At 36.1% G+C, this 16,615-nt stretch overlaps 1 protein-coding gene across 1 annotated transcript; it reads left to right on the forward strand.

The window, feature by feature from the left end:
- The first annotated feature begins 735 nt into the window (after positions 1–735).
- Positions 736–14,725, forward strand: kctd9a (potassium channel tetramerization domain containing 9a). The gene is made up of 12 exons (XM_007239569.4): positions 736–906; positions 3,072–3,193; positions 3,288–3,331; positions 3,450–3,546; positions 4,214–4,272; positions 4,374–4,502; positions 5,468–5,535; positions 5,631–5,726; positions 5,831–5,980; positions 6,630–6,735; positions 7,224–7,357; positions 10,200–14,725. The coding sequence occupies exons 1-12, from the start codon at positions 859–861 to the stop codon at positions 10,314–10,316; spliced, it is 1,170 nt and encodes a 389-aa protein (XP_007239631.1). The 5' UTR covers positions 736–858; the 3' UTR covers positions 10,317–14,725.
- Positions 14,726–16,615: the final 1,890 nt, after the last annotated feature.

The raw sequence follows: 16,615 nt of genomic DNA on the forward strand, positions 1-16,615 counted from the left end.
TTCTGTGCTAATTCTCTCTGAAACTTCAAGCTGTGTTACTCATTAGAATAAAATACTCCTGAATATGCAAATACCAGGAATTATGTATTTACATAGATAGATACTTTATTTATCCCGAAGGAAATTTAGGCATCCAGCAGCAACAACACAATACAATAAGAAACATACTCAGCCAAATCAAAACACAGAAGAATAGAAAATATATAAGGCTATAAAAACTATAACAAACAAAAAAACCTAACTATACATGCGTCAGTTTCAAAGTTTTATACAATTTGACAACTAATATTCTTCCCTGCAGGTTTACCTAAAGGTGGAGTATGTAGTTAACTGCTGCAGCAGCACACAGAAGAGCGGAGGGAGAGGGGAGGGTTTAGTGTGGATGTGAGTGACTATAACTACTATTTTTAAGTCTATACTAGCTATATTCTCTACTAGTATATGTATGTTTAGACAGACTAGCTATGGTGTCCCTGCTGTACTGTTATTACTGTTCTGCTTCCTACAGTGAATTTAAGCTATTTTAGCAAACCTTCCCACAGCTCCAGAAACGCCACGCTGAGGTAATTATTTCCCTTTGCAAATTCCTCATGAGTGAAGCTACACCACAATTGTGTCTGATTGGCTGGTCTCGCGAGCCGACACGTGTAGCTCTGTCCTGTGATTGGTCTGTTCGCAAGGCTAGTAACAATAGCGTCACTCTGATTGGACGGCGACTGGGTGAGCTGGGCTCTGGCTTCACTGTGTGAATCTGGTTTAGCCTGTTACTGAGTAACTGTGGGATGAGTTCGCTGTAGAAATCGGTCTAGTTTTGTTTATTAAACTCAATATTGTACATAATTATAGCTTAAACAAATAATGCGAAGAGTCACGCTTTTTGTCAACGGCTCCTCCAAAAATGGAAAGGTGAGGATTGAAGAGTTCGTTACAGTGATGTTGAATGACTTTTGTGTAAAGGTGCAAAATCCAAGTTCAGAAAGTAAAAATCCTCTCCGGGATTTTGTTCTCAATGTCTTGGCGGATCGGCTGCGGCTCAAATCCCGGAGCGGATTTTTACTTTCTGAGTCCGCTGGCTCAACTAACTTAGCTAGCGCTAGCTAGCATGTATGGCTAGTCTTAGATAGAGGAAATCATGTTAACAGTGTTGTGTTTAGCTGGTATTTGTGTAAATAATGATAATCATGACCCGTGTTGGTGTGAAACTTGTGTTTATTTTGTAATTATAGCTATATTGTGTATTAATTTAACATAGCTAAGCTTAAGACTATAACGTTACATAGCATCTAATGGTCAGGCCCATCTAAGATAGCTTAGCTAACTAGTTGGGTAGCTACAGCTCTGAAAAAAAAAAATTAAGAGAGCACTTTATTTTCTGAATCAGTTTACCTGATTTTGCTATTTATAGGTATATGTTTGAGTAAAATGAGCATTATTGTTTTATTCTATAAACTACGGACAACATTTTAGTCAAAATTTTTCCCAAATTCCAAATAAAAAATATTGTCATTTAGAGGATTTATTCGCAGAAAAAGAGAAATGGCTGAAATGACAACAAAAAAGATGCAGAGCTTTCAGACCTCAAATACTGCAAAGAAAACAGCTTTATATTCGTAAAGTTTTAAGTGTTCAAGAAATCAATATTTGGTGGGATAACCCTGGTTTTTAATCACAGTTTTCATGCATCTTGGCATGTTCTCCTCCACCAGTCTTGCACACTGCTTTTGGATAACTTTACGTCACTCCTTGTGCAAAAATTCAGTTCAGCTTTTTTTTTTATGGCATTCATCATTCATCTTTCTCTTGATTATGTTCCAGAGGTTTTCAAAGAAACAAAATTTATTTAAGTGCTTTTATTTTTTTTCCAGATCTGTATACTTATTACCCAGCTAGCTAGCTAACTAACTACTAACCAACCAGTAACGTGTAAAGTTTATTTATCATTAGTTTTTTATAGCAATATGAGTACTACTATCTATAATTTCCCACATATATATTGATATTATGTCCCTGAAATGTCATATTATAACTTTACAACACTGATTGAAAGAAGGTCTGACTGCATAATATTGTCCTGAATAGGAGAAAATGTTAATTAAAACCGTTAATATATTTCATTGGATATGGAAGCACCTGTACATATTTCATTGTCGTTTCTTTAAGATATTTATTTAAATTATGAATATGAGTATGAAACATGTCATTACTTTATAGTGACCGTATCAATTATATTCTTATTATATTGTATATATAAATTCTTCCCCCTCATTTTATTTAATGAAGGCTTGTATTGTGAAAATATATTTTAAAGTTAACTGATTATTTTTTGTAAACCACCACCAAAAAAAAAAAAAAAAACTTTCTCAGAGGTAAGTTGGTGACCACTTGGTGTTTGTGTAGTCTTGTAGTGTAAACTGCTACAGCCAAAGGGATCATGTAGAAACAGAAAACCACGGCTCCAAAACAAACCTTCTGCATGGCCAGAGCTGTTTATGCAGAGTCTGACCACTTTCCCAATATTTCCCCAATATATCAGAAAGTTACTGTTCAACGCTAGAGGAAACTCAATGGGGGTGGAAAAAAGTCAAAAACTAAAATTATATGTAATAACTACTTGTTCTGAGTTTTATTTAATGTTATAAGCAAAAAAAAGTGTACCTGTATATTTCCATTGTTCGACAGCAAACAGGTTTAAGCAGTAAAGAATCTAGCGTACTGTGTTGAGATTTTCAGATATTTATAAATTCTGATTTTGCTCAGTTGCTTCATATGAACCTGTTCATCTTGGACTCACTTCAAGTGGGTATTCTCCTCTCTAGAGATTCTCTGGCATTGCTACTTTACACGTGGGTTTAGTTCTGGCATGTTCCTATGATTCTTTGCTCACTAAACTGCAGTGTGAAACCAAATCTAGCTGGACCAAATGTACACAATGTAACAAAGACCCAAGTCTTGGTGCAGACATTAAAGTGTAAAAACACCTTTAGTGAGCTGGATAATTTCAGTTCACATCAGTTTGAACCAACATTAGTTTGTTTCAGTAATCCTGACCTCTGCTTTTTTTTGTCTTGTAGGTTGTAGCAGTATATGGCACTCTGTCGGATCTCTTATCCGTTGCCAGCAATAAACTGGGAATCAGGGCTAGTAATCTGTACAATGGCAAGGGAGGCCTCATTGATGATATAGCCCTCATTAGGTAAGTTATGTTCCGATGGAGGTTCCTGGTACTGGTACTTATTGTTTGTCCTTAATCAACAAAGATTAATCATGTGTGACTCTCTGTTTTGCAGAGATGATGATGTGTTATATGTGTCTGAGGGAGACTCCTTTGTCGGTAAGTTGGTGTCATGATTAAGTTTGTCATTTCCTCATATACCTGAAACCTCACATGGGAAACAATGAAAGTGTCCTCAGAGCACGTATACACTTGTTTGTGTTTGGGTGTGTTTCAGATCCTCAGACTGAGGAAAAGGCTGCAGAGGACTCTTCAAGCTGCCACACTGATTGGTTGACTTTAAATATTGGTGGGCGTCTCTTCACGACCACACGGCAAGTAGAGTTCTTTTAAGATGCTGGGTGATGTTTTAAGGGTTTATAACCGTGTTTGAATAGTTAAAAAACGGTTACAAGCTTCAATTATTTTTGTTTTAGCTGGACTAGCCATAAGTACTAATTTACAAATGTTTGTGGACACTCCTTTAACTTTGAGTCCTGTAGAGAAGCATTACCAATAGAATAGAACTCTGGAGTAGAACCTATTGATACCTGACCATTGCATAATGTCAGTCATGGCCTAGATTAGTATAAAGTCTACTAGCATTGAGCTGTGGAGCAGTAGAAGAACTGTGCTCTCTAGAATGATGAGACTCCATTAGTGCTTGGTGGTATGACCAAAAATGCATATCATGGTATTTTGCAAGATTCTGGCGGTTTCACTGTATATCACTGTATTTTTATTATTATTTATTAATAGTTTATTTATTATGAACCGTCAGTATGTAACCTAAATAAAATCTGCAATAGTAGATTGAAATCTGGACCAAGTGAAATACACAGTTTTTCATCAAATAAATGGTTGAATCAACCATTTATGTTCAAGATATCCAATGAGGTTTTTGGTTTCTCCAGTTAAAAAAAACAAAACATATAAATGTATAATATACATGTATGAAAACTGCATTGCTAATAAAATCCATTATTATTTTTCTCCCTTTAGGAGCACTCTTGTGAGTAAGGAGCCGGACAGCATGCTGGCTCATATGTTTAGAGAAAAGGGTGAGCATTTTATAACACAACGATTCAGATATATTCGTCCATTGCAGACAGTATTAAATTATTCATGAAATATTAAAATTTCTCTCTCTGCTGTATTCCAGATGTGTGGGGCAACAAGCAAGATGAGCGAGGTGCCTACCTCATTGACCGCAGTCCTGAGTACTTTGAGCCTATTCTAAACTACCTGCGACATGGTCAACTTATTGTCAATGAAGGAATCAACTTGCTGGGTTAGTGTGTGCATCATATCTCATTTGAGAATGACTAATATAAGCAATGCATCCTCTGAGCTGCTTTCCTTGTAGCTGGTTTTAATATTGTGGCTCAGGCTTGCCTAATTGTTACCCTAACAACATTAATCTGAGATTTTTGTATTACCATATTTTTCGCACTATAAGACGCACCTAAAATCCTTAAATTTTCCTAAAGAATCCGTCTCAACGTCAGTGCGTCTCATAATCCAGTGCGCCATATTTATGAATTTTAGCAGTCAGGTTGTAAGAAGCAGTAAAGCCACTCTACTGAAGTGCAGCGTAATACAGGAGTTTTAGTCTAGCTCTTCAGCATCGAGGCTGGATCAGATTTGTGTAGATTTACATCCACTGCTTAATAACTTCGTTAAGTAAATCACTTTATAATGGCGTCAGAGCCCTCTAAATCCTAAGGTGCCTACATTTCATTACCAGCTCACCACAATGATTGAATATTACAAGGTACTCATTTACCAAAGCTGGTATTTCTATGAACAAGAAATAATACTAGACTCATATAAGGAGTGCTTTGGAAATGTTTTAATGAACACAGTTTTGTATGAATTTGATTTATGTTTAGTCTGATATTATTGTTTTACTAAATAAATAGATAATTATTTCCAATATATTTTTTTCTAATATTCACATGTGACTAAGTGATAGATTTAAAGGTTACATGGAGGTTTACCCATTGGGCCATATGTAACATTGCCATTTCTGGCATTATGTGTCTACATTTTCCGGGTTTCAAAGAAACATTGTTAAAAAATGTAACTGTAGATGTAGTTTTCATCACTAATGACGGATTACAAACATAATTAGCAGTATGTCTTGCACTCATTCTCTCAGACAGATTGGCTATCAGCCAACATGGGGAAAGTGTAGAGATTTTCATTTTTGTAATAGTGCTTGTGTTTTTGTTTCATCTTATTCTTAATCTTCAGGCGTACTGGAAGAAGCTCGGTTCTTTGGAATTGAGCAACTTGCTGAACAGCTGGAAGTTGCAATTAAGGTAAAGAATTGTTCATTTTATGACTGTAAATCTTTTTTTTTTTTTTTTTTTTACCTGTTTATTGTGTCTAATTTGAGTTGTTCCATTTTTTGCAGAACTCTCATCCTCCTGAGGATCACTCTCCCATCTCCCGAAAAGAGTTTGTACGGTTTTTACTGGCCACGCCTACCAAGTCAGAACTGCGTTGTCAGGTACATTCATTCACACATGAACATTTTTGTAACGTGTTTGTAACAGTGTGTGATGTCTGAACAGAATGTTTTGGTGATCTCTGTTCTCTTTCTGTAATTGTCAGGGTCTGAATTTCAGTGGGGCGGACCTTTCTAGACTGGATCTGCGCTATATCAATTTCAAGATGGCTAACTTGAGCCGCTGTAATCTCACCTACGCAAACCTATGCTGCTCCAACCTGGAGAGGGCGGACCTTTCTGGGGCAAACCTGGATGTATGTATTTGGCTATATCTCAACTAGGGCTGCAACGAAAGATTATTTTGATAATCATATAAATCTGTTGTGTTTTTTATTTATTTATTTATTTATTTTTTATTAATCAGATAAAAAGGAAAAAAAAAATCCAGCATTTAATTTACTAAACCAAACTGTCTTTGTACTAATGTTGCAAAAATAGGTGTTTACATGAAGAATCAAGCTGGCAGTAACAGTAATATTATTATTATCATTATTTAATAACACAACAGCAGTGTATTTAATGTTAATATACACTTATAATACTTATAATTCTCACACACTTCCATGCAAGAGTCAAAAAAGTAAAAAAAAAAAAGGCTGTAAATGATGCCAAGGTTATTGTAGATCAGAAAACTTGCTAAATGCAAATGTATAAGACATCTTTTTTAACAATTCCAGCTAGTTTTAGGAACATTGAGTTACAGAAAATTGAATTACTTGCATCTAGCTTACTAGTGCTTTCTGGTCTCTTACTGCCCCACATTAGGGGTAGCAACAAGCTTGATACATATAATCTGATGCTTTTTAATGAGGTTAGAATTTATCTCTGTCTTATCTCTATCTCTGTATAGTCACAGTCCTAACTGTTAAAGCTTTTTGTGTTTTTGTTGTGGTTTTATTCCAGGGTGCTAATTTGCAGGGGGTTAAGATGTTGTGCTCTAATGCTGAGGGGGCCTCCCTAAAGGGCTGCAACTTCGAGGACCCGTCTGGACTCAAAGCCAACCTGGAGGGTACAGATTATTTTGTTTGCAGTAATAGAAAGTTGGGTAACTCTTACTTAATAAACCGACTGTAGGCCAGAATGTTTTCTCAGTCCTACTACAATTTGCTTCAGTTATGAAATGGATTGTGTTGATGATGGAAGGCCTAGAAATGGCTCTTGACAAGCATGGAAACATTGTAAAAAAAAAAAAATATATATATATATATTTTAGGGTCACGATTCGATTCTCGATTTTCTTTTTCTTTTTTTTTTTACAGCAGAGAGGCCTATGCCAGTTTTAGATTAGTCTATGGTCAATCATTGGTTTGATTTATCAAATGTACAATATGTTATTTCAAGAAAGATAAGCTTGATATAAGTGATGCAAAGTGATACAAGTGATCTGTAATACACTACATTAGGCACTAATGGTCAAATTTAATTATTATTACTATTTACTTTATTTATTGTTTTACTTTAAACAACGTTAAACGTGTGTGTGTGTGTATGTGGTAGGTGCCAATCTGAAGGGGGTGGACATGGAGGGCAGTCAGATGACTGGTATAAACCTGCGTGTGGCTACACTGAAGAATGCAAAGCTAAAGAACTGCAACCTGCGAGGCGCCACATTAGCAGGCACTGATCTAGAGGTAAGAAGCCTTTTGTTATATGAAACTTTTTAGATAAATAAGACAAAATTAGTATTTTGAAATAAACTCAGCACCAGTTAAACATTAGTATAAGTAAACATTGTCTAAATTTGAAAAAGGAAAAAGATTTTGGACACTAACAGTGAACCTAACTGAGCAATAATACAAATAATAGTATTCAGTATCAGCCTTTTTAGTTTACATTAAGGCTGGGTAAAATATAAGAGCAATTTTTTATTCGGATTTTTAGTTCTTACATAACTTTTAAGGTTTTTTTTTATATTTGTAAACAAACAGCACAATTGAAAGTGATGTGCAAGCTATTGTTTCCTTTACAATTAGTTAATTCAAATGTCTATATTCTGAGTGACTATGAGTTTCTAAAATATCAGTTTGCTTAATATCAGTAAATAATAACATACTGTTACAACATTCTTCTAACCATTCTAGGGAAAAAAAACAACAACAACTAAAAAAGGTTTAAAGGTTTTTTTTTTTTTTAATTTTTGCCAGTGTTCTATTGGTCTATTGATTTACATATAGTTGCAAGGACTGCACCTTCTACAACTCATTCCACTTCTCAAACGGGGATTATCTGTACTTCTGATTGTGCTCGTGTTCTACAGGGTGTGGCAGGGAACAGGTTCTGTCTGTTTTATATTTATCACTACATAAAATGAGCTGTTTAATTGCTGATCGAAAAGCAACCCATGTTATTTTATACCAGCAAGACCAGTTTCTCTAGAAGAGAAAAAAAATTAAAAAAAAAAAGCACACAAGGGGGTGTGATGAGATCTCATGCCACAAGAGTACATTAAATGTACACTTCCCAGTGCCAACAGTACATTCTCTGCTAGCTAAAAGAAAGTAATAGGTGTAAAATGAAAAAAGGAAGTCATACATTGCTTTTGATTCTGTTTACTTTAACACTAACTTAATTATGGGGTTTAGAAATTGCATATGCTATGTGTAAAAATAAAATAAAGTAGTTTGTTGAATTTTAATGATCTTTGAGAGTAGGCCTGTCACGATAACAACATTTTTAGGACGTTATATTTTCCCAGAAATGTTTGCGTTAAACGATAATATTGTCATTTCAAAGGGACCCTATAGAAAATGTTTATTTCCAGCTTCTGGGCTCCTAAAAGAGCTTTAAGAGAATGTGCCACAGTAATATTAGCTTATACTAGCTTAATACTACTACACCATTTTACAGTTAAACTAACTTTAATAATTAATAAGAACAGACACTGGGCTTCCAATATAAAAATCTTTTAATATCCTAAATAACTAAAACAAATAAAGTGCAACCACCCTGGGAAAACTGCACTAAATATTAAACAGACTTTTTAATGGTCTAGTAACAACATGTAGATTAAAGGAACGTTTAATCTTTTTTTCTCCAGACAGAACACAAAGGCACTTTCTGATCATATATGTATATGCTGTAAAACACTTCAAAACCATAAGAGTCCATATGATCAAAGACACAGATGCTCAGCAGGCCAGAGCTCTTGCCATAAATGTATTTTTTAGGGGTGTCACGATTTCGATATTTCATCGAAATTATGTCATGGTCTGAAGCCTCGAAGTCAAAAAGAGGATCGATGATCCCTCCCTCAAAGCTACGCAAGCACACGCACGCGCTACCCCACACGCACGCGCTAGCTCAAAGAGCAGCCCTTTCTCCAGAGAATGTGGACATTCTCATCTACTTAAAGAAAAACTTGAAAATATAAAAATAACAGTTGTTTTGTCTAGCCTCAAATTTGTTAATAGTTTTGGTACCTTAAAGAGCATCTTTCTCTCAGATAAAGTTAATAATATATATTTGTTAAAGAAAAAAACTTGTCATTCTCAGGAACCAAAAAAGTCTTTAAGTCTTATTTTTCATGTTTAACTGTTATAGTAGGATTGTGTTCAGTTTGTTATGGCTCTAATTGTTCTATTATTTTGTACATGGCTGTTCCTGTATTTTTTTATTATTTTTTTATTTTATTACATTGCTATTTTAATAGTGGACACTGCTGCTACCAAAAAAAGCCACTAGATGGCATTACATTTATATCTTAATTAAATTATTTAAATTGGACCATTAGTGCCTAGTGTGGTGTATTACAGGTCACTTGTATCACTTTGCATCACTTATATCAAGCCCACCTTTTGAAATAAGATATTGTAAATTTGATGAATCAAACCAATGACTGACCATAGACTAATCTAAAACTGGCATAGGCCTCTCTGCTGTAAAAAAAAAAAAAAAAAGAAATCGTGACCCTAAAATCAGAAATAAAATCGAATCGAGATTTGGAGAATCTTGACACCCCTAGTATTTTTTAATGTAACTGTCAGACGAATTCAGTGCAAGGAACACCAAAATGTTCACCTTGTGGGGCTTAAGGCAGGATCTCTCTGGAGTAATAATATTTATATTCAATATTCAGATCGGACATTTGGGCTGGATGGTTGTGTTTTAAATGAGATCTCAGCTTTGTTTCCACTGTTTTGAAACAAAGTAAACATACTGGCTTATTCTCGTTGATGGTTTCTCCTAGATTTGAGAAAGTCCTATTAGCCTCGAATGATTGCGGTTAAAAAAATGAACGTACAATAAGTCGATAACATAGTTATTGCGACAGGCCTATTTGGGAGATGGATTTAAGACGTTTTATGACATTTTATATCATTTAAGACTTCAGTGATCACCCTGCATATTTGTGTACATATTTGTAAGTTCCTAAAGGAATTAATTTAGGTGATAAATTAGGTGGTTGTTTTTACCTAATGCATAATAATACCTAATACATACATAATATTTTTCTCCTGTGTCTCCTTCTCTTAGAACTGTGACCTATCAGGCTGTGATCTACAGGAAGCTAACCTGCGTGGCTCAAACGTGAAGGGAGCCATTTTTGAAGAGATGCTGACTCCATTGCACATGTCCCAGAGTGTGAGATAACCACACTGTACTACCCCCTGTGCTCTCAGCGCCCAGACGGCCTGTCCCTTTGGAACCGTATGCAATATAGCCCTCCACCCCCGACCTTCCAAGCTTTACTCTCTTGCACTAGTGCACATCCAGGGTCTTTAATTGGCGAAAGCCTCTTGTAGGATTCCAAATATTTCAGTGTCCATCTTTTGACCATTTGTTATACCAAATGCCGTCGTGTGTGTCAGTGTATTTATATTTATGTCGGATTCAATCCAGAGGGGAGGCAGCTTCCCAGACACAAATGAAGTGTAGCTGTGCACTAGTCATGTACACGTGTACATCCTCCTGGAAACCAACCCTTAAGTGTTAGACATGTGTCAGGTTTGGGTGAATGTAAACTCTCTTGTTTTCCTTTTGATTGTGGAAGTAAGCATATTTAGGAAGATGAATACAACCAAATATCTATTGCGTTTATCTATTTTAGTTTTAGAAAGAAAATATATTCATATATTCACAGTATACTACATAGTAAAAGATTTACTATGCATTATATCTATACTATATAGTGTATATATTGTAAAATATACTATATTTTACATATGTTGTGTATACTACATATGGTATGTGTGTATATATATATAATACAGTATACGTTATACTGTGTGTATATATAGCATATTGTACGCACAATCAAGTCTCAATATTAGGAATACCACCTTGTTACTACACTAATTGTCCATTTTTGTTTAATCTCTACTGATCACATAGGATCACACTGTAGTTTTATGATTAATTTGTTGCTCTGCTTACTTTATTATACACATTTCACCATGTTATTCCATGGTCAGGACCCCACAGGACCATCATGAAGCGGGAATTATTCGGACGGTGGGTCATTCTTAGCACATATTTGTGTTGATCATCCTTTAGTCCTTCATTAGTGATCACAGGACGCTGCCCACAAGACACCTTTGGCTGGATATTTGCTGACTGCTTTGACTCATATTCCCGCAGTGACACTGACTGTGCGCGTCCACTGGCACTTAAGCCCCAAAGCATCCTACTCATTTCAATGGAGAGAGCCGCCGCATGACGCGGTGCATGCTGGGTTGCGTTGCGTTGAGCGCAGCCTCGCCCTCCGGCAAGAAAGTTGAGCAGATCTCAACTTTATTCAAATGAATCCGGCCGCCGCGCTGCGTCCAGCCAATCGGGGAACAGCAGGCTGCCACGCCACACACATACGAGCCTCACACACAGAACAGGTGCCTTTCAAACACAGAAGAGAGACTAAAAATGGCAGAATATGGATTTATACCACTATGGATCACAGTGAGGTTTACTAAAAATGTAAAATCTTAAACTTATGATTGACTACATCTGTTGCTTCATTTAAATTCAAAAACGTCACGGACACGCCCACACGCGGAGAGCCGAGAGAGCCGGCATGGCGACATACGTTAAAGAAAAGTGCTAGTGGACGCGCACCGTGGGGTGTTTAAAAACTCCCAACAGCACTGCTGTCTGAATTTACACCTCATGCACCACCACCACAAACCTGCCAACAAGTACACATTTTGTGTAGCAGGCATGCATTTTAACCTTCTAGTACGGTTCTATGTTCTAAAGTGCACATATTGATCTTCCATTTCGCCAATTTTAGTCAGGTTTTCACTTAAGTGCATTTTGCCGCTGAACCACAAAGATCTGAGTTTCAGCCAATCGGAGTGCTTTGTTTTCAACTCCAACACCCGCCCTGCCCCGCCTCATGCCCCTACTTTGCACTCAGAGACCTTATTAATGGTGGGAATGAGGAGTGTGTTAGTGGGTGCCCTTGCTGGTTATTGCGTGGGCAGTTAGCACAGAGGCTAATCCGGCAAGCTACCTGTAGAGCCATCAACTACCTTCATTCACGCTTCATTTTCCTCCAAACTGTCAACACACAATGTCTTTGTCACCGTCGCTAAAAATCTCTCTCTCTCTCTCTCTCTCTCTCTCTCTCTCACTCTCTCTCTTTCTCGCTCTCGCACGCTCATGCACACAGCTGATGGCATGGTTCCAAGTTGTTGAAGGTTAAATATGCAGCTCCATTATCATGTATATCCAATATTAAACCTCTCAGTTAATCCCAGTATTTTAGCACATTACAATATGCTAATTTAAAATGCATCAAAACTACCTAGAGATATTATAATACAGTAAAAAAAAAGCATTTAGTCTGATAGGCCTGTACCACACTACACTATTATTACTGTCTATCTACTAACAATACAGTAAAATACCAGCATTTAAAAAATATGCCAGCCACACCATATTATTGTGATTAATACAGCTCATTTTTAAATGGTAGACACCTCTAATAAAAATGCATCTTTTAATTTTGCCAATCTTATGCTGCTGTTGTTGGGTAGTTCCTGCGGCACTATCTGTGGTGGTCCTGTTGAGTCCCGTCCATTTGAAAAACGGGGTAAAAGGAGGACAATAAAGAAGGCAAAGGAAGATATGCGCAATAGAGCTGATGAGATAGTGAGACAGTGAGTGTAGAATCAGGGAGGTGATCATAATATTGTGACTTGACTGTGTATGTAATGTACATTTATTTAATGTATAGATCTATAAAATATACTATATGTTTCCTTCAGACTCTTTGGCTTAAAAGTCGCATCTTGTCTTTTTTATGCATAGTTGCTTTAGTGCTGAGCTTTAAGGATTAAACCGTAGCTCTTTATACCAGGAAAAGTACATCAGAGCATTATGTTTCTGTCTTCTCTGTCACTGGCATATTAGTAAATTAGTGGAAATTTCAGAACTTTGGAATATTTAAGGAATATTATCTCTCGTTCAGTTAAAACTGAGGAAATATATCAAGGCAGAGTAGCTCTCTTTCTTTGATGCTTTACTGTAGTCAGGATAAGTGAGTGCATTGCTTCATTGTAAAATTTACGTGTACTGGAGGTTCAGTTTGAAGCCATATTCTATCATGCATGTTTAAGAAAGGCAACATGATATTATCGGTGTAGCATTTTAATGACAGATGTGATTAGTAGCTTCCATGACCTCATCATATTACCATTGCATTTCATAGGTTAGGCACTAAATGAAATATGCAATATAGGATAAATGTTATTAATGCCCTTAAACAGCTGGATTTTTTTTTTGTTTTTTGTTTTGTTTCTCGGTTTGTTCCAAATCTACCTCCCACTTGGGATTCTGACTGTTTGGCTGTTGTCAGTGCTGTGTAATTCTATTTGATTATTATTTTACAGTCGTGTTTGTTGGCTCTGAATGAACAGAAGACACAAAGCATAGAAGGAAAGATTTACCAAATTGTTGTTGTATAATTTTTTATTTTTTATTCCATTGGCCATCAGCTTGTAGTATAGTGAGAGCTGGCCTACTTGGCTGTGAATTAATATCCAGAACAAATAATTGATTAACCAGTAGCTGGAAACCACAAGTTTGAAATAATTGTTGGCTTATATGTGACGTTTATTTTTTTCCTCTATTCTTTTTCGCTATTCTATTTAAAACGTGATCTTTGTTTTCTCAACACCAAAAAGCTTTGAATGGGATGCTTACCCTTATCCATGTTGGATATTGTGCTTCCCTAAGCATCATCATATAGAACTTTTGTTTTTTGTTGTATGGTGTGCTTTTACAAATACAAAATGGGATTCAAATTGTTCTTTGTTTGATGTCATAAAGAACCATGTCAGTATATTTGTCAAGTGAAGTAATTGGTCCTTTACAGGCCCTAAAAGGTGGTTTTTCTATGGCTTTAACCAAACAACCATTTGAAGCACGTTTATCGAGTCATATGCCCATTTTGACAGGCCCTATATCGTTGTCATTGACAGCATTAGCTCACATCAATATGTGGTTGCGTACGTGGCCATTTAGCACTTATTTAATATATCAAAATATATATTGCTTATTTATTGTCTGTTACTCAAATCGAACAGTAGCTTTGTTCAGTCTTTACTGTCACTTTATAACAGTGACCCACAATTCATGAATCACCTTCACTGTTGACCACTGTTCATATCAGCTGACCTGGAATATTGCTGTTCGGTTAAAATGGTTGCTCATTTAAAGTTAAACCCAAACCTGGTTCTATAGGCAATAGCTTAAAGCTAACAGGTTTCTATATGCTGTTATTTCTCCTATATACTGTTTATCTATGTCTGTAGGTACTCCTGTTGAATGAAGGCAATCAAAGCAGACTTTTGCACTTTAAGTGTGAGTCTCTGTGTATATTAGCCCCTCAAGGAAGGGGAGCAAGCTATGTATGTTTGTATGTTTGTAAGAATGTATGTAAGTATGTAATCAGGCTGTATTTATGTCAGATGGAAGAAAAGAGCTGTCGTCTACTTTAACCTCACTCTCTTGCACTCACTATTACGGAAGTGTATTTCCATAAACGGACTGTTATCAAACTATGTTTGTCGGTGTCTTCATTTTGCACTTTTTTGGGGTGTTTTTGTTCAGGTGACCAAAACAACCAAAAACAATACAATATGTAGTTTGATAATGAGAAGCATTTCATCACAATACTACTACATTTTTTTTTAAATAATTGTTTGTTTGTGTGTGTTTTGACCAGCCCCAGGAATTTTATGGGCTTAAGATAACCAAAAATCCTGTTTACATTTGCTCCCTCAGGATTATATATGAATATCTGGATTGAATAGGCCAAGCCACAAGAAAAGCGTGAACACACCCAGGACATATTTAAATCTGATAAATATCTGGGGATGGATATGCAAGACCTGGACTGTTTCTTGGTTGCATTTTTAATTTTCCCTAGCTATTTAGGATTAGTAGGACCTATCAAGAATGAAAACTTAATTTTGTACAGGAATCCCTTATGGCGAAAAACAATGTCCTATACAGCTCTGGAAAAAATACACTTCAGTTTCTGAATCAGTTTCTCTGATTTTGCTATGTATAGGTATATGTGTCTGTAAACTACGGACATTTGCAAATAAAAATATTGTCATTTAGAGCATTTATTTGCAGAAAATCAGAAATGGCTAAAATAGCAAAAAGATGCAGAGCATTCAGACCTCTAAATAATGCAAAGAAAACAAGTTCATGTTTATAAGTTTTAGAATTCAGAAATCAATATTTGGTGGAATAACCCTGGTTTTAATCACAGTTTTCATGCATATTGGCATGTTCTCCTCCACCAGTCTTAAAAATTCAAGCAGTTCGGCTTGGTTTGATGGCTTGTGATCATCCAACTTACTCTTGATTGTATTCCAGAGGTTGTCAATTTGGTCAAATTTGGTTAAAAATGCATGCCAAATGAAGCTAGTAGGGGTGTCACGATTCTCTAAATCCTCGATTCGATTTCATTTTCGATTTGAGGGTCACGATTCGATTCGATTCTCGATTTTCTTGTTTTTTTTTCTTGTTATTATTTTATGCCTCATAAAATTTAAATAATATATTTATTATTATTATTATTATTATTATTATTATTATTATTATTATTCTAATTATTATTATTATTATTTATTAAGATATATATGGTAATGCCATCTAGTGACTTTTTTTGGTAGCAACAGTGTGCACTATTAAAACAAGCAGTTTATCAGAGCTGTGTGTGGATGGCTGGTGAAACTGCTCATTACATGAAGCTGCAGTTCTTCATCCAACCACTAGCAGCAGCAGCACAAGCCCCGCTCTCTTCACTCAGTCACTACTTCAGTACAGCCCAGCCACGGGCTACAGAGCTCAGCCAGTCCGTTTTTACTGTTTCTGTAAACAAATAAAGGTTTTAACCCCACTAACCGGATAATACAGCTCACTACAGTTCATCTTTCAGCCCAAGCAGCTAACAGCAGCAGGTTAGAACAGCCGACACGGAGGCACTGCTCGGATTACATTATAAACAGGTCAGTTAGCGCGCTGCTAACCTCAGGATGTTTATAACTACGGAGTTTAGTGGACACACCACGGCCGCCAGGTAAGTCTTTTAAAGGCTACTGAAGACTATTAAAGGCTATTAGAGTGTAACCCCTGGCTCCCAGGGGTTACAAGAGGTTATTGAAAGCATTATTGGGGGGCAGAAATCAGTACAGGCTGGTTAGATAAGTGATGTGGGTATTGTCTTATAAATATTTACACATAACTTATATCTCTCCTGAAAAGCTTTTATTTTAGTCAGAAACACGCTTGTGTTTACTTTATCTGAGAGAAAGATGTTTTTTTAATTCAATGGAAAGCAACAGGTGTAGTCAATTATAAGTTTAAGATTTTTAATCCACCTCACTGTGATCTATAGTCAGTGTTCTCAAGTCACACTGACACACGCATTTCAGCGA

Source organism: Astyanax mexicanus, chromosome 12 (assembly GCF_023375975.1).
Source record: "Astyanax mexicanus isolate ESR-SI-001 chromosome 12, AstMex3_surface, whole genome shotgun sequence".
In the NCBI taxonomy this organism is placed as follows: domain Eukaryota; kingdom Metazoa; phylum Chordata; class Actinopteri; order Characiformes; family Acestrorhamphidae; genus Astyanax; species Astyanax mexicanus.

Bases quoted from the DNA above. Each gene is read 5' to 3' on its own strand.
- kctd9a (XM_007239569.4), top strand. From the start codon at position 859: ATGCGAAGAGTCACGCTTTTTGTCAACGGCTCCTCCAAAAATGGAAAG. The intron at 3,194-3,287 runs GTAAGTTATGTT...TCTGTTTTGCAG, and splicing joins GATGATATAGCCCTCATTAG to AGATGATGATGTGTTATATG. The intron at 7,358-10,199 runs GTAAGAAGCCTT...TCCTTCTCTTAG, and splicing joins TAGCAGGCACTGATCTAGAG to AACTGTGACCTATCAGGCTG.